The 26,859-nt window shown below is 36.4% G+C and overlaps 1 protein-coding gene across 1 annotated transcript in view; it reads left to right on the forward strand.

Annotated features, from left to right (window-relative positions):
• Window positions 1-936: 936 nt before the first annotated feature.
• The window catches only part of FBXL4 (F-box and leucine rich repeat protein 4), a 45,873-nt gene continuing 19,950 nt past the window's right edge, over window positions 937-26,859 (forward strand). Inside the window, exons 1-4 of the mRNA XM_057364106.1 lie at window positions 937-1,543; window positions 10,336-10,681; window positions 17,574-17,818; window positions 26,150-26,363. Of these exons, the coding sequence (XP_057220089.1) occupies window positions 1,035-1,543; window positions 10,336-10,681; window positions 17,574-17,818; window positions 26,150-26,363 (1,314 nt within the window). The 5' untranslated portion in view covers window positions 937-1,034. The remainder of the gene's footprint in view (window positions 1,544-10,335; window positions 10,682-17,573; window positions 17,819-26,149; window positions 26,364-26,859) is intronic.

Below are 26,859 nucleotides of genomic sequence, written 5' to 3' on the forward strand. Positions count from 1 at the left end.
CCTTAATTTAGTGCTTTCTAATTGTTAAACCTTCTTATTTGATTGTTTTACTTGTGTTGATGTAGGCTGTGTAAAACACATTGGTATCCTTAATATRTATTTTGTGCTGGGCTTTTTAGGAATGCAGATCTACTACGTTTTGTGTTTAACTAATTTGTTACTTAAATGAAAATATTTTCTCTTGTCAGAAGTAAAATGCTTTCTATGGGGACTTCTGCTTCTGATGCCAGGACTCTTCTGAAGACCTCGTTTGTTGCATGGCTTAAAGGAAGATGATGTTGTTAGTGAATTCTGAGCATCCTTCAGGAGCCTGGTGACCCTTCCGTCATTGGTGTGTGCTGTCATGGACAACGTCAAATGGTAAAAGCGGTATTTTTGCGACTCTGTTTCAGATTAAARCTCTGATAGAGGAAGCAATGGGTTAAGTTTAGATTAACAGCCCAAAAGCTTGTTCTTTTCACTCTTAAAACCATTTACAATGTTTTTTGGTTTTTTTTTAAGTAAAGCCATTCACAGTGGTTTTAAGAAGTGGTGTCTTCAGAATGGGAAGTTGTATCTTTAGATACTCTTTCACAGTTGTTTACAGCAAGGGCCAAATTTCATTCTATACTTGTATTCATTTCCCTGAGTCAGTGCAAATTTTGTTTCTCTTAATAAATCCCTGAAGATAGTGCTTATTTTGACCATTAGTTTTTTTGTTGCTTGAGGRCTGGTTTTGGCTAATGTTTCTTCATAGTTTTTTCTTAAACAAAAAATAAATAGAAAGTAAGGTGAAAAGTAAATGGGGAAGCCACACTTAGTAGCTTCCAACTAAACAATTGTCTTACAGTAAAATACAATAATTTATTAATATTTTAGTAGCAGTACTTTGTTTAAAAGGATGCTCAAAAGCGCACGGTTTGCTTTCTAAGAATGCTGTATCTGCTCACTATGTTTATTCATTCTGTTTTATCAGCTCTTTCAAAACACCACAGGCAGTTAATGCACCTTATAAAGGACTCCTGACTTTTTGCATCTTCCTAAGTCCTATCTAGATGCCACCAGTTTTTCCCATGTTAACAGTTCTGAGCATGTTTTACTACATGTGCCTTCGGCGCCGAGCTAGGACAGCGACGAGAGGAGAAATGAACAGTCGGAGGGCAATTGAATCGAACACCCGAGCCTTACCTATCAATGTTGAAATAGTTCAGTATGCCAAAGAAGTGTTGGATTTCAGCTCTCACTATGGTAGTGAGAACAGCATGTCGTATACCATGTGGAATTTAGCAGGTATTCCAAACGTGTACCCTAGTTCTGGTGACTTTACCCAGACTGCYGTCTTTCGAACTTACGGGACCTGGTGGGATCGTTGCCCGAGCGCTCGGCTGCCTTTCAAGAGGACACCGTCCACCTTCTGTAGCCAAGACTATGTGGAACTCGCTTTTGAAGAACCAGTTTATCCCACTGCAGTGCACATTCTGGAAACCTAYCATCCTGGAGCTGTAGTCAGGATTTTGGCATGCTCTGCAAATCCTTACTCACAAAATCCACCAGCTGAAGTAAGGTAATTTTTTTGTCTTTTATGCTTTCCTTAAAGATGTGAAATGCTACAAATAGGACAGTTTAGTGGACTTTATTTCCTAGTATTTTTCAGTTTTGTATCTGACCCACTAAAATTTTCTATATTACTTCATGTTTTTAAAACTGTGGTGACTTGTTTTGATAACAGCTTCAGAGATCTGGATGTTTTATAGGAATTAATGCAATCTCATAAGATCAAATTTAATTTGTGTAATGATAGTTTTGGTGTTGGAATTTTTATAGGCAATAATTAGTATGTCTGTATAAAACATGACTTTTGGAGTGGTAGATCTGAGCTCTTCCTCCAATAGGAAGAAGAAATTTTGTAAAAGAGACTGAGTATTCATGGTTGCTGTATCATCCTGCTTCAAATAGCCATAGACTCTTCTCTGCATGCTTTAGGTTCCATGTGTAGTATGATCAGGCCCTGTAACTATTCATATGGAAACGAAGCTGAAACCAGAAGCATGGAACAGACAAAAGGTGATGCCATTTGTCTGATCTTTATTTTTAGTCTGATCCAAGGATGTGCGCTGCACTTGTTTTTACACTCCAGCTAAAGTAAGGAGAATTGATCCTGTTGGTTTTCCTTATATTAGAAAGTCTTGATGGAATTCCAGTTGCAKGGTCAGGAGTGTGGTCATCTGGGGAATGGTAAAATGGTAAAGAAAAGTATTGTGTATGAGGTGAGAAGCCYTTAGTGAGGAGGTGAGGAAATAGAAATGGAAGGAGAAAGAGAACAGATCAAAGCACATAGTGAGGAAAGACATTTGGAAAAGCGATCAGTATATGCAGCTGAAGTATTCCTTATCAAAAAGAGATTAAGTTATATCAAAGATATAAAGGAAGGGAGAGCTGATAGAAGAAATACTTAACAAAATGTGTCCTGTAAWAAATAGTACACCAACAAATACTATATTGCTATGATATTCACACTTCGGTGGTATAAGCAGTACTAGCATGGACACTGGGTGTTTTTTTCCTGACTTACCTTTTGCAGGTGCAGCTAAAAAGTATATTKTTATGTCTAACTTAGTATCCATTCCTTCCTAATGTTCATTCAAAACCCCTTGGAAAATCAGTCATGGTTTGTATTCAAAATGGCCGATTAATATATTTTGTATGATTCTGTCACCTACTGTGACTAAGTGCAGTTCCTTGKTTTACAGATCTAATGAGAATACATTCTATAGCTCTAAAGTAAACATCCGAATTCAAGGAACAGTGATAGGTCAAACTAATAATAATAGACCTCCTAACTTTAGAAGTATGAGTGCATTTGGCACTGTAATGCAGAACTTATTTACAGAATGATGTGTGGTGAAGGCAGCTTTAAGACTTTCAAATTCAGAACCTAAGTGGAATGCCTTTGGGGCAATTAGTCTGTGAACTTTCATTTTACTTTTTTATTTTATGATGTAGATTTTACTTTTTTATGATGGCGGTAGAATGGAGGAAAGCTCAAGAAATGTTAACTTAATGACCTATTTAAATAGGTGCACTAAAAATAAAAAAAAAGAGAAAATTGTACAGAGAACTTAAAGAAGATGCAAATTAAAATACTAATGTAAAACTTAGGGGTATGTGCTTTATGACTTTTCTTGAGGAGTGGTCCGAGTGAGAATTGAGGCGCCCTTCTTCATTATAAAATATGAAGTTTCTGTAAGATCTTGCTTATTAATTTGTAGGCAAGAATACCTTCTGTCCTGCCTACATAGGTTAACAGCATCTCTGGCTAGAAAAATGTTGTCACAGGCATCCTTGAAAASAGTTGTCTGTGCTGCCTCTTAAATACTTGTTAGTCTTGATGTTAGAGAAGGGTTAGAGAGACTTTTTTCTGTTGGCTTACCTTTCCTCAGCAGGACTTGTCTGTTCAGAGCTGCCTGTTTGGTTTCTCTCCTTTCTTCTAAAGGAGGCAAATGTCTTATGTATGGTGTCTTGACGGGAAGATGAAGGAACCCTTTCTCCACATGAGGTACACAATATTTTTTCTCTGTTCATTTGCTCACCTTTATAAGAGGAATCTGAAGAGTTGCAAAAGCAGTCTCTTTTCTGCTTCTGTTCTTGGTCCCTTGTTTTTACTTCCAAAAATTCTCTGAGATATCAGCTAAGAATTCTTTTTTTGAAGATGGAATGCTGCTATAGTCTCAGGTGATTCCTTGTTTAACTGATGTTTTGGTCTTGAAGCACTGCCATACTATTTTCTTCTGTTAAAAAAGGCCATGGCCTACTTACTCAAAAGGCACTTAGAATCTTATTTTCCTTTTCTGACTGTTTTGATACTTGGTTTTAAATCACCTTATTACCAAGAAACCTTTCAGTGTTGCTTTATCAGCTGACTCTGTTTCTGAACACCAGTGTAGAAAGGTCATTATGAAGGTTCTTTTTCACCAGTTCTTACTGTGATATACMCAGAAGGCCAAACTAATGGAGAAGTCAAAACTATTGAGAGGAAAAAGTCTGTTCAGACTTGCTTAAGTGTTTAGTGGTTTATACTGGTCCAACAAGGTAATCTTTTTTCTCTTTGTTTGGTTTTTAAGACATCAGTTCATCCAAAACTTTGCTGTGTGCAAAAACTTGTAGGCTGCAAGAGTCTTTGTAAGGATCTGGTGCACCACAGTCCTTATTCAAGAGGGTTTTATATATTCTTGTTGAAAAATGGCTAACATCCACACATCTGGTCAATGTATTCACTCACCTTATGCTTCAGTCACATGAAAGAACAACTCATGCAGGTGTTCAGAAAAAGGTCTTTGGTCATACTCTTCTGTTGATGGTGCACTGAGTACTATCCCAGCTTTGTATGATGCTGGCTCAGGTGAGCTTTATTCAGAGTCTTTTTGAAAGTGGGATTGGTTCTTCATTTTTCAGAGGGCATGCAGTTGTTTCTAAATAATCGTAATGCTTGAAACACAACAGTTAGTATGAAGTTTGGAAGAGTCTCTATCCTCTCATAGCTTTTACTACTTTAAACCCAGAAGGCATTGTATCACTCTGCTCCACATAAAGCAATTCTAAAAAATAATAAATGCTGTTTTAACACATGGAAACCTTTTGTGCTTTTCATTTGTGCCTCTCATACCTTGACTGGTGAGAAGTGTTTGGTAATTCCTTAAACCATACTAACATTCCATGTACAGACTTGTCACGTGAATTACCTGAGTGCAGTAAGCCTAGAAAAAAAATTTAATGTTCTGTATTTCTCTAATTTCAGACTATGAAGGCTCAGTTTTTATTTGGTGAAGAAATCAGTCCCTATTTTTGATAATGTGCTATGATTAGGCTAATGTGACAAATGTGAGATTTTGTACTGTGGTGCACATTCTCTGTACTTAGTGTTTTATGACAGTGATGAGTTGTCTCACTAAACTTGAGCCTGTAGAAGAGGCAGAGCTGTGCACAGGTGTGGTGGGGACAAATGCACCTGATAGTGGCATGAGCTGAACCCAACCAAGAGAGTTTTCTTTGTTTCTCATAGTGTGTTAGATTGATGGGTAAGATATAGCTTCCATGGTGAGAAAAATTTTTCTTTCCTGTTTTCTTTCCTGTTTCTTTTCCCTCCTTATTTACCCAGAAGGCTTACCCTTGATGATTCCTTAGTTGCTTCTTCAGTGTCAGCCCTTTTGGAATGTTTTGATATTCTTAATAGCTGTTGTTAGACTTTGTTTCAATGGGAGCTGTCAAGTCAAAAATATTTTTTCAGAAGTTTTTTAACTTTTTCCTCTAATAAAAATAACTTTGGTTTTGAAATATGGAATACAAAAGAAAAGGTTGGTCCTTCTTCTCCTCTCATGGTCTTTTGTTACTTAACTTGGCAGTTTCTTTTATATCATATGTTATAGTGACACTGTATATTCATGTGCTTTTATAAAAACTCAAAATCARTAATTTTTAACGAGTCTGGAATGTGTGGCTGTACTTGGGGTGATATTTCATAGCATATGTTCTGATTGCTATGCAGTGATTATTTCTTCAGTAGTTAGAGATTGTCTTGTGATTAGTTTTTTCTCGTTTTTTGCAAATAAAGTGTAACACTGCTTAGCTTTTTTCTCACGGGTGAGATACCATGATCATTTGTCTGGGACCACTTCCATTCTGCCGTGTGTATTCCTGTTGTTTATTTCTGCTTAATTTGTTTAATTTAATGTAATTTAGAATTTTGCTAGAAAATTTGGCATGGCTCAGTTTTTCCAAGCTTAGTTGTGTTTGCTGTATGCAAAGTTTCTTTCTGTTTCTGAAAGTCTTAAACCCCGTAGAGGTAGTAGGTGCTACAAACCAGAGGAACAGGCTAATGAAGATCGACCAAATRAAAGGCTCCCTCTCCTTCCAGTGGGAAGTTTATTGTATTTAAGCAGATAGGATGGGATCAAAATGCTTGATGGAAAAAAAGTCCCTCTTTTTAAAAAAAAGGGAAATGAAACCAGAAAGGCAGTGTAGTGAATGTAAAATACCATGAGTTCTTACATGTAGAGAGTGGCATTCAGATGGTTCTTTCACTCTACCTTTTATTCCCTGTGAATCTCAGATAAAAACACCCAAAGCACTGCTGATGCCATCAACACATTAGAGTGTGATAAGGAACCTTCGGGCTTGGGTCTCACCTATGTGTAATACACAAGTTCTAGRCATTTGCATCTTTACTTAAAACTTGTTTTGACATCTTCAGGCAAACAGCTTTTTCTTGTTCAGTTGCCTGTCATAGAAAAATTAATTGTGGGCTCGTGGAATACAGTCATTTTTGAGAAACCCCTAAAAAACTCATGTGGACAGGGCAATTACTTGAAGTACCTTTTAATATTTTAAATATCCTGAGCATTCTTGGAGTCCTGTCTGCTGTCTTTGGTATTTCAGAATTGAACTCTCGGTAGAGATTGAAATTTGCTGTGTATTTTCCCATAATAATTTGATAACTGTAAACTCTGTGTGGTTCTGAAATTGTGCTCATGATTAGTCTTCCTTGATTTTTGTATTTAAGAGCTCGCAGCTGAGGTCAGGACTACACTTCCCAGGTTGGTTTGAATTAYTGTGCTGAGGCATMCCTGGCACATTTGCGTGAAGGAGATGTTTTCTTGTAGGTAATCTACGGATTTGTGCAGTGCAGTTGCTTGGATAAGAGCAGATGGGATTTATTACAACCATATATGATYATAATTGTTGCAGAAGTTGCATTTTCATTAAAGGTGTGGTTATATTCTCAGAGCTTCCTTATATTCTCCTCGTTTGTTTGTCTGGAACTCTCCCTTCTTTTGGCGTTTAACTCAGTTACAAGTTTCTTGGGGAAAGGCATTTATTTTTTTGTGCTTAGATTGCTTGTGGTGCTTTATTTACTTTCTACACCAATCTCAATTTGACAGTACAAGARACCTCAGCAATTGCAAGGAAAGTTTAATCTTGTATTGCTGTAGAGAAATCTGATTACTTTTCCTAGAAGCCCTTTTTCCAAAGACTTTCTCTTACCACAAATACTTCTTCAGAAGTAACCAAGTCTGTGCAGGTATCATCTTAGACTCTTGTTGCACTTTGCAACAGCATTAGGTCAACAAAAAATTAAGCAAGCATTAAATATGTACTTTCATTTGACGCAGACCTTAAAGTATGATTCTCAGCCTAGAAATCACTAGACTGTATTTTCCTTCTTGCTGAAGCAAGGGGAATGGGAATTTTTTTTTTTTTTTTTATTGCATAGGTGTATGGAGTCTTTGGTGTCAGAGAAAATTGAGTTCCTGTCTGTCTTCATGAGACGGAGAGAAATTTAATAGGAAAACGGAGTCCATCAAGGCTGAATGGAGAAACTCTATGTCCCCCTTTTCTTCAATCRCTAGAGAAAATAATACAGATTTGGTGACTCTTATTCAGGCTCTGCAGGGCACTCCTTGCTAGGCTTTCTAGAAAAGACTGAGGCTTTCTAGCTCATTGCTGGTGAAACCTTCTTATCAAAGTATTTTCATTGTAACATCTTTGATCAGCTGTTACTGTCTATCTGCAAGACTGGAGAACAAACAGTGTACTACCTGCATTCATTTGATTCTACTTGATTTTTTTGAGAGCTGCCTAATTAACTTGGGCCATGGGGCAGGCAGAATTCCTTTGACTTCTTTAAAGGTATTTATTGGGATTCAGTTTCTTTCTGTTTTGGGTTAAATAGTTTAATGAGCATGTTAAGCTTGCAACAAATGCCAGCAATCTTATCAGGCAACCTGATTTTGATACATATCCTCAAACCAGAACTGACTGTAAAAATGCCTTTCTTGTGAAAGATTTTTAAATGGATCACCATAACAAAAGAATGTTCCAGAACAGAAGACATGCAGTTCTTAGTGAAGCCTCTTAGAAATTTAGACTTCTTTGATCCCACTGTGAATTCTTCACTCCCATTTTGATTACATAAAGCCCCTAAGTATCACAGTAGTGATCCTAGAGRAAGAGATCACTTCCACTTGTGGTAATGGGTTAAGAGCATGTCTACACATGGGAAGAATTTATTAGCCCTGGCTCAGAGCAATTGCTGTTGCTTGTTCTTGTGTGCGGTGCTACCAAGGCAGAGAACGTCATCGAATCAGCCTGGTAGACTTGAGGTTTTCCAGATAAACCAAGAGCTGACTCTTTTGAAGTTAGATTGGTGGGCTGTTGATGAAAAGTAAAAATTGTCACCAATTTTGTTGTTCATCAGCATTTGGTATGTGCTGTGGAGTTTCCACAAGATAGTAAAGTCATGCTCCATGTCTTCCATTTTCTCTAGCTTATTACAAAACTGGAAACTGGGTACTCCTTGCTGGAGTTAGTTATTGCACTGCAATTTAATGAACCCAGATCTCCAGATGCATTCTTTTTTTCCAGAGCTCTGCTGCTGCTAGATAATTCTCTCTCCAGGGTGCAAAAGGAGAGGTCAATAACAGACAYATACTGCTAAAAGTTGATGGTCCAGTGTGTATTAGATTAGTGAAAAAAAAGCCTTGTATTTCCCTAAGGATACTTTGAGTGGGTATATGGAAGTGACTAAGCAAAATGTCAGATGGTGATCTGRATGTATTCAAAGAAGGTCATGTGCATTGCCAGCATTAAGTATTTGCTTAGAGAATCGACCTATGTGAGAGGGTGTGACAGTGGGACTACAGCTGTTACTTTGCCATGAGTTGACATYAATTTTGTAAATTAATCAGATCTTTTCTTTGTACTGTGTCTCTCTTATGAAAACTGTTAATTTTAGGGTAGAGTGTCCACTCTCCTATGATAGTACTTTGATGTACCATATGTTCACTAGTCTTGTATGTTTGTTTTTATTTCATGGCTTCTTTTTTTTCCTTTCAACGTAAGAGTTCTGCAAGTCTTCCATTCTACCATAAGGTACCTGGAGAGCAGCATGGTGTAGGATAGGTTCTAAGTTACTTATGCTATGTGTTGTGTCTGAATGAAAATCCCTACATTTGTTTTGCTTTCTGTTATGATGGAAAAGTTCAAATATTTGGTTCTGAAAGTAAGATTGATTTCATTTTTAATTAATATTTCCCCTCTTACCCCCACAAGTATCTGGAGTATATATCAGTGTTGAGCAGTGCTTGTAAAGTCAAAGTAGTGGTGTCCGGTAGGGAAAGCCAAAATGTAGGGAAAGCCAAAATGCTGAGGTACTGGAGAGCAGATAGAGTGCTTCTGATATTCATGTGACAGACAAGCAGTCTTAGAGATGTGCTTGAAGCTGGAACTAGGGTGAGCAGGAAGAGATGGAGTTCATGTGGAAGTGTCTCAACTTGTATCGAGGTAAGCATACTGTCAAAGGGAATAGCAGTAGTGGAGGCTTTCTTCCTTAGGAATTAAYGAGACTTGAGGGTGGAAAAACATGGGCATCAGTGACTGAAGGATCTTCGTTCACTGAATGAGGACCCATGCAGATATAAACAGCATGCTTGGTTTCAGGCCTTTTGGTAAGTTTGAGAGTGCTGAAAATCTAAGGGATGTAAGACTTTGTTCTTTTGCTTTACTCGGTTGGCAGCAGATTTCCCTGTCACTGGAGGAGATTTGAGGTCCGTGTGTGAAAGTAAGGATGTATGTATGGTAGTTCTGTGCATGCCCTGGACTTCCTCCTGTCAATGAACCAAAGAGTAGAAAGGCTTTTCAGCAGTTTGAAAATTCTGACATCTTTTGCAAAKGACCCTTCAGAATTAACTTGAAGATTATACTTTCTTTGCCAATTTGTCAGTGAATGACTTCTAAAAGGAACATTTTGCTTGCCTAGGCAGATAAATAAGTTTTATTATTTTTTTAGTAACTTGTAATGCTGTAATTTGGACAGGCTTGATGTTAAAGAGTCTGAGTGGTGGGGTTCTTTGTTTTTTGTAGGAAATGAGAGGTCAGATGATTGTATGTTTGGGTTACATGTCAAGACTGTTCCTTATGTACTTATACTAACATGCCATCATTGTGAAGGCATCAGTAATCCATTAGTTATGATCACCTTACCTGTGAAGGTGAGGAGAACTTGTGCATGAGTAGCAGTAACACAAGTGACTGAGAGTACAGCTTGTTTTGTTATTTAATGGTGCAGAAAAAATACGCTAAGGTCATGAGTTAGTGTGGCCTGTTAAATTCAGCCACAGGATATTTATCAAATGTAGGGAGAACACAGATTTCCTAAATCATTGTTTCAGCCATGTTTCTCAATCTTTAAATACTTGTGACAGAAGATGCCGCCCTCTTTCTGTGCTTAGGAATTGCTTTGATAACTTTGATTTTAATCCCTGTACTGTACGTATGTGTCTCATTTATTTTTTTTTTTCACAGATGGGAAGTACTTTGGTCGGAAGCACCTACAAAGGTGAATGGTCCTCAGGCTCGGCAGTTCACACCTTGTATCAAACAGATAAACTTTCCCACAAACTTAATCCGACTGGAAGTGAACAGCTCTCTTCTGGATTATTACACTGAATTGGATGCAGTAGTGCTACATGGTGTGAAAGAGAGGCCTGTGCTTTCACTTAAGACTTCAATGATTGATATGAATGATATAGATGAAGATGAAGATGAAGAAAAGTTTGGCTGTGGAATGGACACCCTTAATAAACAGTTCAGCATTGTTACCCTCAGGGAATGGCCAACTAATGGATATTTTGATAAACTGCCTTATGAGGTAAGAAAAGCATGTTTATGCTCAATCATTATCTTGATCATTAAGGGTGCAAAGGTGCTTTACAGGGTATTGGTCAGGATTGTAGTTTTCTCTGTAAGTTCCTTGCATTGCTTGTGAATCTCCTGCATTAACTGAGATTTCATTTACATAATTCAGGTGTGCCTGAATGTAAGTCTGTCTGCTTCCRTGGCTGGATGTTAGGTATTTGCATAGTTACTGCACTTTTACTTCTCAAGAATCTGTATATTGACACACAGTTTTTTTACCAGTTATTCTTGCTTTGAATCTCCAGTTCTTGAACTTAGAAGGTTCTAGCAGTTTTCTTATAGGTTTTTAGTCCTCCTTGACCAAGAAACGTTACAGAGGAGAAATGAGAAGWTGCAATCAACATCTGAAAGTGGAAATATTTTGTAATAGGCTAAAAGTTTGTTTTCCTGTTTAATCTCTTACAAAACTCACAGAGMTTTTTTCTTGAAACTGCCATAATATTTTTGTATTGTTAAATAAGCTTCTTCCGTCCAGCTAAGTTTTCAGTTGTGGTGCAGGTAAAATATCTTATAGCTGGACTTCTGCACACTGTCTTCTTTTTATGCTTGCTACTTTTTATTCTGTCYTTAGCACAGAAAACAGTTGTGAATAAACTCCTTTCAGATCCCCTGGCAGCATGGCAGTTGCAAGTGTGCTCAGAGTCTGTAGATGAGTATTTTCTTTCCTCWAATTTCTTCTATAATGAGATTGTGGAGTATGATTGCTGAATACCATGTGCAGGCCAGTATGTCAGTGGGGTGTAGCTGTTTATGGARGCTGGTACCCTGACTGCAGTAAGAATTAAGAGACAAAACCATTATCTTCACCTCTCCTGAAATAAACTTCACATAGTGAAAAGAAGCCTTTACTTGCTGGGCAGACCTTTAGACTTGGRCAGAGACAAGATTGTCTCTGCTCTTCAGAGTGCTGCACTCTGGCAAAGGCAGCAAATGTTCGTTTAGTGTTGCAGCAAATGCTCAGAGTGCCTGTGGCTTGAACCAGTCTCGCATTTGAGAGGGGTGTGTGGTGAGGTGCTGCCACTGACTGAAGGGCATTCRCAGAACTACCTGATCTAATCAAATAGTGCTTTGGTCTTACCACATCTTTTGACTCTAAGTACCCCAGTTTGACATACAAAGGCCATGGCTGGCTGACCATATGCCCTAGTAGCCAGCAAAAGTTTGTTGTGCTTGTCAAGAAGAAAGAGAGAGGAAGAGGATGAAAAGCTAAGTGTTCTGTGCTGTTATCTGTCTTCTCTTGAAACTTCTCTTGAAACCRAATCTCTTGAGTTTGGTTTGGGGTTTTTTTTGTTGTTGATGCAGTGGAATAATAAATGAGGATACTAATTTTATCATGAGTTAGCTCTAGTRGTGTTTGTGTTTTTGTTTGTTTTTTTCCCCAGAGTCCACGTAGTGTATGTATTTTACTRTTGGTGCTTGCATAGCAGTACTGAAGTAAAGAAAGTACTTTACATAAAATTCTTTAAAAGTTTGAAAATATGTTGGTTCTAGTAGTKCAAGGAAATTAATTGTAGATATAACTTCATTTAAATGTAGGAATTTTTCTTGTTTGAAAAGGCTGTATAAATTGATTWGAAGTATATCAGAGAGATTGATTAATCTCTTTTCTGTTCCACGTGGTYATAGAATCWTKAAGGTTAGAAAAGAGCTCCAGTCATTGAATTCAACCATAAGTGGTTGATTACACATATTAAAATTTTAATTTAGGAAGTATTTGTGTAGTCTTGTTACTCCYATGAACTTCTGTCTCCATGTACTTTATTTTGTTTTTCTTCTTTCCTGTTTGTCTACCAGCTTCCTTTTTTATCCATWTTTTAACATGTTTGGTTTCATGAATAAATTTATGTGGTCTGTCAATACCAAGAACTTTTTTTTTCTTCTGCTTTGATTTAAAGAAACTGAGAATATGGGTGGAATATTCATCAGAAAACTATGAAATACTATTTCTGGACTGGTTTTGTGACAGCAGAAATCCCAGTCTCATACTTTCTAGTCCAGCTGGAAGGGTTGGGCATCAGAATCCAAAATGTACTCAGTAGTGTGACAGTTTTTGATCACATTGGATATGGGAACACTGCATGCTGTATTTAAGACTGACAAATGTCAGTTTTTTCTGGGAAGTGCTCAAACTGTGGATGAAGTAAGGCAATTGCTGTCTCCTTCGGGTTCTGATTGATACATTACATGAAAGATTGTATCTTTTCTGTAGTGATATATTGATTGTCAATGKGTGACTGTCCTAAGTCTTCATGCACATGCCTATTCTTTATTTGAGCTCTTTGAACCTTTTTCATACTACTCTCTGTAAATCACAAAGTACACAAGCCGAGTGGGTTGTGCTCAGTAGGCAGCAGTTCCTCTGTCCTTTTTTTTTTGCCATTTTTGTCTTTCTGAAACTTCCACAGACTATCCTTTCATAGAGTGTGGTGTTCCTGAGAATGGCATTAGGAATGGCAATGCAGTGGGAGCTCTGAAAGCATTGTAAGATTACTCCTGTCTGAAAAAGAGAAAAAATGCTTGACTTCTCAGGGCACAGACTTCTGTAGAAGTGTAAATTTTTGGATGACCTAGGTGAGAGTGAGAATTTTCCTGGTCTTAGATGATGATAGCCAGACCTTAGCTGTGAGCACTTGTGCAGTCTATGATCTCTTCTCCAGAACTACCTTAAAACTGAGGAAGTTCATTGACTAACTTGTGCTGCTTGTAAAGTGGAAGGAATAAATCCTTAGTCTTAGTTGACTTCGCAGGAATACTTGAGGGCTGAAGGCCTGAACAAATTCAAAGCTTTTGAGGAAGGTAAGGAATACCTGCCAGAGCATATATGGTCTGCAGTTTGAGACTCACCAAGATGTGCTGGCTACTAAAATCCCAACTTTTTTTCTCTAAAGAGGAGAGTCAGGACACTCTGCGCACTCCAGTCCAAAAAATATTTTTAATACAAATGTTGGCATAGAAAGATATAAATGACATCTTTGTCATTCCTTGAAGCTGGTTTTTCCAAAAGCTGCCTCAAGATTTATGAGCTATTTGTGTCTRCTGGTGTTCATATGCACTATTAAATATGCTTGCATTTGCTGGTGCAGGTCAGGCTGTGTGGAACCAGGGGTGTGTGTWTTCTTCAATTATGCTGAGAAATGTCAAAAGTCATAGAATACTATCTTCTTCTTTTCCCTTCTCTTTTCCTCTTTTTGCACGTATCATTTGTCCTTTACCTGAGCATGTTTTAGTATCAATTCTAATTAAATGTATTCTAAGCTGTAGCAGCTCTAGCTTCAGGAGTAAAAAAATTGTAAGTAATTCATTTGTCTGTTTCTGAATGAGTGGTTTGCATAGGCCGGTGTATTTTTCTTATTGGAAAACCATTTCATCTTCATGCTGGAGAACTGGAAAAGGAAATTTGTAGAGAGTACAGCTATTGTAGGTTTGACCAGCATCCAGGTATTCTTTTCTGACCAAACCAAGTCATGCTCTAGGCACAGAAAGTATTTTATTAGGTACAAGTAGTTGTTATACCTAAAATAGTTGGTTATCAGCAAAAAAGCTTTAAAAAGCTAGAGAAACTTTTGGTTCAGTAAGTATTAGAGACTACACCTCTGGTAAAGTTTTGCTCCTTGTACTGAAGAGTGGAAATTTTGTCTGGGCTTATAACCAAATTTTGCAATGGGTGAGATGCTTTTTTCTGGGTTTTATTTTTTTTTTAAGATGCTATATTTGTTCAGTTGGTAGTTCAAAAAATATGCACGTATGTGAGATGCTGCAATCAGGGACTACCATGATCTTGAAAGTATGGGCTGGGTATGAATCAGGGTCCATTTTTGCGCTCACTTCACAATGATTTTGTGTACTATTGTTTGTTGAATTGTGGAGAATTATGATTTGGAAACCTTCAGTTTCTGGAGGTATTCATTTTAGTGGCTGTTGATCTCACCAGGTGTTTAGAGCTAGCATGTGCCGTGATTGCCCTGGAAATGGGAGACGGAGTACTTTTGTACTTTTAGTCCATCATAGCCAAAAAAGGCAATTGGTGTGTAAATTATATTTTGTTTTCCTCTTTCTATTGTTTTTTCCAATAAACATTGTTTTTACTTATTGATCTGTAAGAAAGTGTGAAATAATAATGATTGCCATAGTTTTTCATAAATGCACAGTAAACACTGTTGTTTGTGAGAAACTGCATTATGAAATTAGCTTTCAAAGCAGATACTCAGTTCTGTGGCATTCTTGGAATCACACGATAGCACAGTACAGCACATCATGTGCCATACTCATTATGGTATCAAATTGTACTTTATGCTAGGATACACAGACATAAAAAGTGTATTCCTGACMGACACCAGACTCCAGGTTRATGRTGATTAATGGTTATTAGCCTGTACRTTTTGAACCTGTTATTTTTGTTTAATCAAAAGCCAGGACAAAGGTACTTTAAAACATAATGTCATAGGAGTGACATTTCATTGTATGTTTTCATTCTTGATATTATGAAGTAGCATAATTTCAGTAAAAAATAAAGCCTTTTTTTGATTGAGACGTGTGGTAAGAGATTTCATCTCAGGTGTGGAAAGACTGTAACACCCTGTGTGTTACAAAATACTCATTTCAGTCTTGAATTAATGTGWAGGGACATTATTTGATCATTTATAGTTTCATCCACCATTATCTGTATTGCTCAGAAGTTACAAAATAACTTTTTTTCTCRTTGAATGAAATTTGTGTTAYTTKSYTTTWWYMRRMMWTWWTWWKMCMMMKTTAATTGTAGACATAAATTCTGCTAATTGTGCAGCCTCTGCTGAGCTTTCAGCTCTAGAAAACTTAGTAAGTAACCATGAGAGAAAAATCTGAGGGAAAAGCCATTAATAAAATAGATATATAACTGACTTACACAGTGTGGAATAGCTGAAAGTTTGMAAAATAGTTTGAAACTGTCTTTCAGAATACTGGAAATTATTTCAAGGAATTGATGGTCTCAGAAAAAGAGGTGTATGTTTAGGTATCTGCTATTAGAATGACAAACAAAACTGTGTTAGACAAGATTCAAGCTTAATTATGGGACTGAGCCAAGCAAAAATCAAGATACCMGTTTGTTATTATATCTTTGTTAGCTCCTTGTAATTAAGATATTTTAGGTTCCAAAATGTCAACAGGTTCCTAAGAGTCAGTTGGGTGCAAATTTTGTTCATTGTAAATGCAGTTATTATATGTGCATATATGTATTTATAATTATATATATATAGATAATACTGGTAAATTGAAATGTCTATGCAGGTCCTCTGCATCAATTGGAATAAGAGTTCCAGACAGAGACAAAAGCCTGCACTGTTTTTAGGGGAAAGRACAAGCAAGAAGAAGAGAAGACGAAAGGCTTGAAATCAAGCATGAAAGAAACTGAAGTATATCAGACACCGTATTTTTGCATTGGAGTTGAACTAAAWTTTTTTAAGAGACATAGATCTTGTTGGAAATCTCAATACTAAATCTGGAGCTGAGTAGGAAGAAACATTTTCCATTTTGCAGGAAGTTGAATTGTTTTGTTGTTCCAAAAATGAAGAGGGGAGGAGGGGAGGTGGAAAGTAGCTGCATAATAAACTGGTGCAGAAGTGCAGTCTGTTTGGATCTTAGAAAAAGCTCCATTTTCATTTTATGTCAAGGATTTTATTCTGGTTTTTGGTGTATTTGTCTTATGAATCGTTCTAGGACATTAAAATGAAACATGTTGGTATTTTGAAAGGACCATGGATTTTTCTTCAGTTTAAGTTGATTTGTGAGTTGAGGTTTTCTTTAATTTACACTGATTTGTTTCAGTGAGTTATTGTTTCTCACTCTGCTTGAAAACAATCAATTTTAGTTATATAACTTGAGTGCAGATACTTATATCTGCTAGAGATGGCTCTGGTAAAGTAAACATTAATTTTTAGTTTCCATTTTTCAAGTGCATTTTCTCTCAGTTCCTAAGCTAAAGGAGATTTATKTATTTAGTTTGGCACTTTTGTTATTTCCTAAAGTGATTATTTATGTCTGTGTGYGTGTTGATCTTTCCTTGRACAGGAAAACAGAGTATGACWAGAGAGGGGGGATATGTCTTCGTTTCTGAGTGYGAGAGACATCATTGCAAAAGCATTTACAGTGATACGAAAACTAGCATTGGAAAGGCTGGTGGTGATTCTGAAGCTGAGATGATTCAACTGATRCAGTTAAAAAGGGATTTTGGCTTTCAGATTTGACTCTGGTGTAGMACAAAAATGCTCTGAAAGTATTACAGCAAGGAAGAGATTGTAAAAGGAYGTCTGATTATGTTGATTTTTTTTACCTAGTTGCTTAGTCCCGAGGAGAGATATAAGACAGAAGACAAARCACTGATTTTTAAAGCAGGGAAAAGAGGAACCAATCTGAATTGGATCAAGGTGTAGGGAAAGTGGGGCATGGTGTGGTTTTTCCATGTACTTTGCAAATATGCTCCCATCTTAAAAAAAACCAAACACAGAGAGGAAGGAGGATGCCAGTTTTGTGTTCTGATCAATGAGAGAGCAGACTTAGTGAAGGGAAATATGTAAACATAGTGTTTACATATATATCACTGTTTAAATTAGCATGGGTAAAGAAACTTCTAATTTGAAAGCTTCCTGTCACTTTCATATGGTGATCTGCTTTTTCCTTTCTTGTTTAGCATGTTGTCAAACGGAGAAGGTACTGCAGTTCTATTTAATAGTTAATCAGTGATTTATTTGATAAGTTACTTTTACTTCCTTTGAAGTTAGAACATCTTTTCTTACTCCTTTGCAGTTTTCCCTTAATGTCATAAGTGCTATATGACCATCTGTGACCTTTTTTTCCTGTTTTTGATATAGCTCATCCAGTTGATTTTGAGTCACCTTGCAGTACCAGACCTGTGTAGACTAGCACAAACTTGTAAGCTACTGTATCAACATTGCTGTGATCCTCTACAGTACATTCATCTCAGTTTACAACCTTACTGGGCGAGGATTAATGACACATCCCTGGAGTACCTACAGTCTCGCTGCACTCTCATCCAGTGGCTGAATTTATCTTGGACTGGAAACAGGGGAGCCATCTCTGTTTCTGGATTTAGCAGGTCAGTGTTCAATGTACAGAAATGTTTTGACAAGCTCTGTTTGCAGAGCTGCTACACGGTAGTTTCACCAAGTATTTGAAACTTTATTAAAAGGCAAGAAATGTCTTTGATTTACTATAAAGGGTGTGATTGTTATGACATAGAGAAAAGGAACAGCTAAAACAGTAAGAGATACTAAATATAGCAGCAGAAGTCCATTGCAATCTGTAGAGTCTGCATGTTCCAAACTGCTTGTGACTGAAAGGCTTCTTCCGGGGGGAGCAGTGTTTTGCTTTCTTCTGGGCTTCTAAAACACTGTGCTGGAACTGAGCTGTCAAAAATCCATCTCATAAGGAAAACGTTTGTGGTTGTTCTTTGTACAGATGAGTCATCAGTAGGACTGTATTAGGATGGCTGCAGTAATAAACTGATTGCATGCTCACATGGTATGAGCCAAGTAATCACTGGAGTCCAATGTAAATGCAAATATTTTCATAAAAGTGATTTAAAACATTAGCCCTGTTGGAAAACAGGGGGGTTGCGTGTGCATCTTCCAATGAGCTGAAAATATGACTGTGCTGTAGGTCATTAAAATAGCAAATTTGCAGGGATTCTTCTCTGTATAACAGCCATGTTCTCTGCTTTCTTAAGATATCATTTCTTGCTTCTTTGCTCATTTGCATTAGTTAAACAGCTTCTATCAATGCATTTCATTTAAGCAAAAGTTGCTGCTTCAACTAACGGGTAATCAGCAATGGCAGGTGAAAGCAGAAATTTACTGATAAGAAACAGAAATGTTTAATATATCTGAAAAAGTTGTCTAAACTCTCATTTGTTTTCTGAATAAAAAGGTTAAATCAAGTATGCAGACATTTTCTTTCCTTTTATCTTTCCTTCCTAAGTCCCTTACCTGAGGAAGTAAAATATTTTGAAGAAACACTTTATCAAAATGGGAACGTTGCTTCTGTTTTGTCAGAAAATAATTTTCAGACTCTCCAGTATAATGCAAGAAGTCTATGTTTTTTTTTGCTTATTGGTCGAAAAAGAAAATAGACATCAGCTAATTATTGAATGAAGTACAAAAATTTCTCCTAAATTTGGATTTCCTGTTAGATACATTATGCAGAGGATAAATATTCAAGTTTTAATTGAGAATTCAACTCTGAAATTATGAGGTGGCTTCTGATGCTTAGATATTAAGTCTGTCTTTTAAAAACTTAACGTATGTGCGTCTTTATGGCAACATTTTCATTTCCATTATTTTTTTTTTTTAGCATACAGTACTGCTAAAAATCTTTGTGGTCTTGGAAGAAATTAATGCCAAATTTAGAGGCTTATCAACTTTACAATTCTGCATTTCTGACTTTGAAAATGGCTCTATTGAGCCTCAATGCTGAACTACTAGTAACATTTATGTATATACAGTATTTTAAAATGATAAGTATTCATTATTTGACTGTTAATAATCTGTGAGTAAAAATGTTCTATTTATATTTGTTGTAAGAATTATATTTATTTGTAACAAAGGGGGAGAATGTTTTTTTGACATTGATGCAAATCTTAGTTTTAGGAAAAAGTATTTCCTGGAAGAGATGGATGCAATCTGGGAATGGGAAATGCAATTCAATTGTAAATTTTAGAAGCAAAGTTATAARCTAAATAATTTTCATGCCTAAACTGTGCTTATCATTTGCCCTTCTGAAACAAAAATTCTCCACTGTAACTAGGCCTGGTTTTAAACCCTTTTCTGTTACAGAAATAATTTTGCAGCACTTTGTTCTGTAAAAGTCTTTTCCAGTTAAGTCTCCCCAACACAAGTTTTTCTTTTCACAGTCTTTAGCAGTGTATTTGTCAAATTTGCTGTTCATTTGCTATGAAAGTATCTACTCAGAGGAGACTKACTAGAACAAGACTTGCTTTTCAATAGCATTAATCTAACTCTTGTTGAAAAAGGAGCTTCCTGGTAAGAGATAGTGTTCCTTGACAGAGAAATCTGTCAATAAATGCTTCAGTTCTATTGCCCTGGTTGTCATTAAGATACGGCCACCCTGGTGATATTACAGCATCCAGAACATATAATCATGAATTCACAGTATTTTTTCTTTTGTCCAAAACCAGGACACTACATTTTTGCAGTTTTCTCAGCATTTGGAGTTACAGTTGGTACTGTTGAATTCAAAACTGGTAGAGTTGGWTTAATTCTTATAGTTATATACTTTAAATTATGATTTCTGCAAGTCAGGGCATGTTTAAATGCTGCTCTTGCTTAAATCTTATTTTGGAAAATGTCTTTCAAAAATGTTTKTATCTGTTGTTTCTTACAAATGTCTTAAAAGTAGTAGCTTGTATGAATTTGTTATTTTAAAATATTCATGTATGYATGAAGTTATTGGAAATACTAAGAAATTATAGAAAATATATATGTAATGTATTTTAAAATGTATTAAAGTGAAAAAAATTAAGAGTAATTTTAAGAAATGTGACTGAAGCAAATACTGTATTATCATGAGAAGACAGAATGCTTCAGGCATATGAACATCCTGAGGCAAAGCTGAAGGTATTTTAACTTATTGATAACATCTACTCCTTAGGGCTAAAAATTACTATCATGAATTTTTCATTTCGGCATATAATATGAATTAACTAAACTTTACATTAGATTGAACTAAAAGTGTGCAAAAAAGTGAGAGGAGTGTCTGAGCAGTCTCGGGAGTCTGAAATGCAAAATGACAGGGAATGAGCAAAGATTTCACAGCAAGCATTACATAAGCAGCACTGCATTTCTCTTGGCTGCAGAGGTTTGGTGAATCTCTTCRTGCCAGGGGGGAATATCAGCGTGGGAGGGTAAGACCTAGATAGGAAGACTGAGGCAAGTTGGTTGGAGGTGWACTAAATATTGAGATGCTGAATAAATGCTCTGAGGTTTAAACAGCTCAAGGACAATGACAGTTTGAAAACAGAGTTCTGCATGCAGATTTCCTTGGATCACTGATAATGTCATTAACTTGTTTAAACTCTTTTGCTTTAARTATCTGAGCAATTAGGATTTTTATTTACGTCTGACATTTTATACTGTGAAAATGAATTAATAGTGTTTTATTTTGAGGTTAGTGATGCAGTATTTGCATGTCAAGCACATCCAGGAATATTTCTTTAGCAGTTTTGTTGTTTACGTTTAAAGGCTTTCATTGCCTTTAGWAGAAGTGTGTTTTGGCAATGTTTAATTTGGTGAGGTTTTGCTATAAGTCAAACTAGCAGGAAGGTCAGAGAAATTACTGAAATATGCRTCAAATAGTCACAGAAAATAGGAGTAATGTGTGACTTTCCAGGGGTTTTCAATTTAAAAATCAGGTCTGTCTCTTGCTTTAATTTCCAGACTAAATTTTTAGTAAAACTAGGGTTGACTGTAACTGAGAGTAAATTATAACATTTATTTTGCATGTTTTTCCTAGAGTAGTTTAGTCTGTGTTGGAAAAAGCGCAAGATCAGGTACTTCCTACTTACGTGCCATGTTCTAGGATTTGCTTACCGAAAAGGAGGTGTAATACATGCTAGAACATTAGAATACATGCTACAATTAGAATAGCTAGAGGAAGGGAAAGTAATTTAATTTTAAATTAAAAGTACMTTACAAAGTCTCACTTTCAAGCGTGAAGACTTGCATGTGCCAAAAGAACTAAAATGTGTGTCCAATTCAATTTGTCTAGCATGTGGTCTCACCATTCTCTGCTGCTCCTGGCCTTCATCTCCTTATCCGTGTGCCCTGAGAAATCACTCACACAAATGTTCAAGGATCCTGGTGACTTGCAAATCTGACATCCACCAGCACACACCTCTGTACCAGCCCTTGTGTTGCCATTTGTTCTTTCTTGTGCTTCTGCTCCTCTGTGTACCCAGTTTTTGTCCTCTCATACCAATCTTAACACTTTTATTACAGTTACCTGTGCTAAATGCTGCTGCTGTCATGTAACATGGCAGTCACAAAAGATAAAGCATCGCTGTGAATTTAAAAATATATGAATGTGTCTTAAGAAGGATATTAAAACGTAATTCCACAAACCGTCTTATTAAATGCAAAACATAATTGTAAGACAGGAAATCCTCTATGAGTTTGTGTTAATAATCTGATAGATAGAACTAAGAAAGATGCGACCTCAAGATCCTGGAAGTGAAATGAGGAAAAATAAAATCCAGGTGGATTATAACATTTTTCTTTTCTGCTGAAAGGCTCTGGAAACAGGAGACCTGAGTTGCTGGAGGGAGCATGTAGTTGGCTTGAAGCAAACTGAAATGCTTGTTTCTATGAAATACTGATTCTAGGAGGTTCATACCAAGGAAGGCTTTGCAAATGGGCAGTGTTAYATCTGTGAAGTAATGGAGGTAACATCCCTAACGTGTATACCAATATGAGGTAACACTGCAAGGGAGGGTGCTAAAAAAAAAATTTTGTCCAACCCTCTGTTGTTCACAAATGGAAGTTGCTTTCCTTTTCCACCCTCTCCCTTGGATACCAAATCCAAATATATGTCATTGAGTAGAAAATCAGTACTGAAGATTTTAATGGAAAAAAGATTTGGTAAAATCAGCACGATAGAAAACGGTTGTGTTAATTGTACTAAAGGAATATTAAAACAGGTAATTAATTGTGTTTAGGGAGGATGAATAGATGAAAGAAAACTGTGATTCCTGCTCCATGTTGAGTGTTCAGTAATTTCAAGCTGGGGAGTACAGAGTAAGTGAGGATCATTAAGCTAAGAGTGAAATGTAGGTTCTGGATCCAGTGCAGTTCCACCGGAAACCATTGGAGCAAATGTGATGTTTTCAGTCCCTGCATAAGCATATATTTAAATGTATTTTGAGAATTTTGTTTGGGAGGTCTTATATTCAGACATGAAGAGTACTATCTCTTGTACTTTAGATTTTAGTTTTGGATCATGAGCTATGCTTATGATTCAGACATGAAGTTTTGAAATTGTTAGTGGGCTAAGTTACCCTGTGATCATGATGGGTTTAACATCACAGTGAGCAAATATCATCCTGCCTGCTAATAGACATATTAGATGTTTCAGAAGAACTTCACTAGGACTTCTGAAAAACTGAAGGGGTTGAAAATAAGCAGCAGTTCTTGAGAGTAGGCAGAAGATGATGGAAATTAAGATTCCTTTTTTTAGGAATAAAAAAGATTAAGATTCCTTTTTTTAGGATAAAAGCAACAATCCCCTCCCTACTGCAAAAAAAAARRAAAAAAAACAACCCAGGCCCCAGTGCCTCTAAAAACCCAAAACTGAACAACTGAAAAGCCTCAAATAATGCTGTCTAGAGTGAGGATAAACTTCAAGGGCAAAGCCCAATCCAGTGTCTAGCAAAAGAAATGTATGTGTTCACGTTATTCTAGGTTGTTTAGTCATATTTTATCACAGACATGAAGGGATGAAGAGATATCACTTCAGAAATGGTGTGTATAAAATATTGATAATAAAAGCAAACTAAAGGGATGGATGACTGCAGAACAGAGGAGAGACTGAGAACAGGAASCAGTCAGTCCTCAGTGATTAAAGGAGAGATATGTGAAGATGTTTTGATTTGGGTAGAAGGTGCTTTTTTGGGTGTTGTWTGTTTTCAAATTAGCTAAATCAAGCCAGTCAGTCAGAGACTCTTTAAGTCTCAGAAGTGTGAAGACCATGCCACATTTGTTTTGAAAGCATGAGAACTTGTATTCCTCCTGCCATTTATCTCTACGTGGAGATCCACATAGAAAGATATTAGCAAAAACCYCTGTCCTGAGCAGTCTGGTTAATGCAAACAAAAATTGCAGTGTCCCCATCATTCAGAGAACAGTGCAGATTCCTCCCTCAGATTCCTCCTTCTGTTCCTGTTCCTCTTTCCTACATTCATGTCTGCTCATTCTTGTACCCTGCTCCATGTGAAACACGTCCTCRTGTCTCTGTTTCATGTCTCCTAAATAACCTTCTTCAAAAAGACAACAAAGCTGTGAAGAGCAATGCTTGTTGCTGTCACTGTGTTTGCTCTCTGCCTGTGTGTTTCAAGTGTAATGAGTTTAAATAAAATGTTATGAGGGTAATAACTCCTCAAGCTGGTGAGCCTGGAGTTCTTCTCCAAGTCTAGGGGGTTAACTGAGTGTTTACCTGACCTGGTAATGTTAACTTCTAATAGTCYTAGCAAGAGAAAAGCATTGATCTCAAATAACATTTATAACAGCCAAGCCCTGTTAAATTATATGGCAGTTAAACTAACATCCATTATTGTAATGGAGTAATTCATAAAATATTTATTTGTTAGCAAATTAAAAGCTAGAGGTATAATAAGTGGTGACTGACAAAGTTTTATGGAAAATACCATCATTCAAACAAACCTGATAATTTGTTGATGAAAGAAGCTGTGTGAATGTATTGTTAAAGCACTCATTAAATAGAGGAATTGGCTAATTGGTAATCAGCAATGTATCCATATATCTCTACTCTGATTTCCAGGGGATTTCCATCCTGCATTTCTYCATAACAGTGTTGAACTCTATTGCTAATCTAAAATAGCACTTAAATGTTTAAATACCTGATGTTAATTGCTGTGAATTGTCGTGTCATTTCAGCTCTGACAGTCCCATAGGAAGGCTTACCAGTCTGTGTGAATTCCCTATCTCCAGTATGGAAACTGCTTGGTGTTTGATTAAACTCTGATTTTAAAAGCCAAAATAGATTCTGAATAGAGAACTGCAGATTTAAAAAAAAAAAAACAACAAACCAAAACAGTGGAGGAATAGACTTGAAGACCATACATGGGCAGAACTCCTGTGGCTCTGGGGCTTATGTCTCCCCTTTTGTGTCTCAGATCCTCTCTTTGTTTCTGTTTGCTTAGGCTCATAGAAATGTTGGATGTTAGGGACCTCTGAAGGTCGTCTACTCCARGCTCCCACTTGAAGTGCCAGTGTCCCCAACGCTAGATCAGGTCAGTCAAGGTTTCAGGTGACTCTTGGAAATATTTAGGGATGGAGATGCCATCCTGGAATCTCCTTTTCCCTCTGTATTACATAGGATCTGCATAATCACACTAAGGCCATGTAGTATGTAAGATGAAAGGAACAAAGAAAGGTGATGATGAATGGCAAGTGTGACTTGAGTGAGTAATGAAAAAATAAGGAAAAGAGGCATCTTGAAAGCTTGGATCTTGAAATATTGATTTCAAGTCCTGGGCTACTGTTGGTGTCATTGAGGAATGCCTCCCTGAAYGTGTCTTCTTAGACCAGCAGCAATTTCATCCTAAGCTTCAGCATGAGCAAATGCTTGGGAAGGCTAATGACTCTTTGATTGTAACAACAGGACTTTTTGTGCAAGCAGGAACCTTGTGTCTGTCTGGCATTTCTATTGTATCAGTAAAACCCAAGAAGTAATAATAACTTGTRATGAAAGTGTCAGAACCTGAAGCTGCTCTGTCTACATGAACGTTTTTGTAGGATAGAACTGGTAATAGAGCAGATCAGAATATTTATTATAAGAAACTAATTTATGCTCTTTCACAAGTAGCTCTGTTATTCTAGCAAGTAACATGGGAAACTCATTACAGCCCATAGTTAAAGGAACAAACTTTTCTACTGGAGAAACTAAGAAAATAAACCAAAAGCATGGCAAATATGTGGGGTTTTTATCCTAAGTATCAAGCTTGCAAKATTTGGAGGTTATCTTTGCAATGAAAAGGGACTAAACTTACGTGGTTTTGGTTAAAGCTTGGATTAGAGATAAAAGAGCTTGAGTTTCTGACACGAGATCCTTGTCAGGAAAGCATAATATAGAGACCATCAAAGTTTCTAAGTTTTGGGTCTTTTGTCATCTGATATTTTAATTTTTTATAATTCCAATGAAAGTCAAATATTCCTCAGGAATTTGTGTTTTAGAACAGCTAGCAAGTGGTTCTGACTTGTTAATAAAAGGAATGAAATTTTTTTTTCTGAAAGTCTTAAAAACTTCTGAATATTTAAAAGTACTTCTTTAAGTACTTTTAAAAGGATTTGTTTCACCTCATTTTTACATTTGCACATTTTTCTGAGGTAAATATGAAATTATTGGTGTAAACTTGCAGGCTGTTTTCAAAATTGGCTTTTGACTGTTTAAAAACATTTCAAACGTAATCAGTGTTTTACTTTGCTCCATTGTCTCAGAGTAAATATTAAAAACAAAGCATGTTCTAACTTCCTAAACTAAAACAGAATTTTCAAGATTAGTGTCTTTTCTTTGTTGAAAGGAATTATATCYTGGTTTACATGGTTATGGTTTTGACATTATTCAGACTCTCACTGAAAATATGTTAATTTTTCACTTTAAATGTGGGGTTCTTTTACAGGTTCTTGAAAGTCTGTGGCTCTGAACTAGTACGTCTTGAGTTRTCTTGTGGCCATTTCCTCAATGAAACATGCTTGGAGGTCATCACTGAAATGTGTCCAAATCTTCAGGAATTAAATCTCTCATCATGTGATAAAATACCACCTCAGGCTTTCAACCACATAGCCAAAGTGGGCAGCCTAAAGCGTCTCATTCTCTACAGAACGAAAGTGGAGGTAGGAACAAGTATTTTTAAACCCAAATATTTKTAATATTTAATATAAAATAAAATTAATAATTAAATATTTTATTTAGTTTGGGGTTTGTTTTTTTCAGTAATGAAGAAGTAAAGTAGACTTTTGAATGTAAATTCAGAAAAWCCAAAGGTAGTTCAGAAACCTTAGAGTAGTTTTTTACTTTCAAGATAGTTTTTGGTCTGCATGTTTTAACTTGAATGGTGAATTGGTGACTGTTCTCCAGCTGTTTTAAGCAGTGTGGTAAAATTACAAATTTGAAAGCTTTTTTTCTTATTTTGAAATTTATTTTAGGCGARCTGTATTTATCTAATATAATTGTAAAAATAACATGATTAGTAACCAATTCTCAAGCTTCTCTCCTGAAAAATGACTTGCTAATTTTGCTAGATTCCGGCAGTCTTTGTATATTAGCAGTATTTGAGACATAAGACACAAGGTTTTTATAAAACTTTCYATTTACAGTGTAAAAATTCCT

This window comes from Malurus melanocephalus, unplaced genomic scaffold, assembly GCF_030028575.1.
Source record: "Malurus melanocephalus ecotype Western Australia unplaced genomic scaffold, MMel_1.1 scaffold_35, whole genome shotgun sequence".
NCBI classification, from domain to species: domain Eukaryota; kingdom Metazoa; phylum Chordata; class Aves; order Passeriformes; family Maluridae; genus Malurus; species Malurus melanocephalus.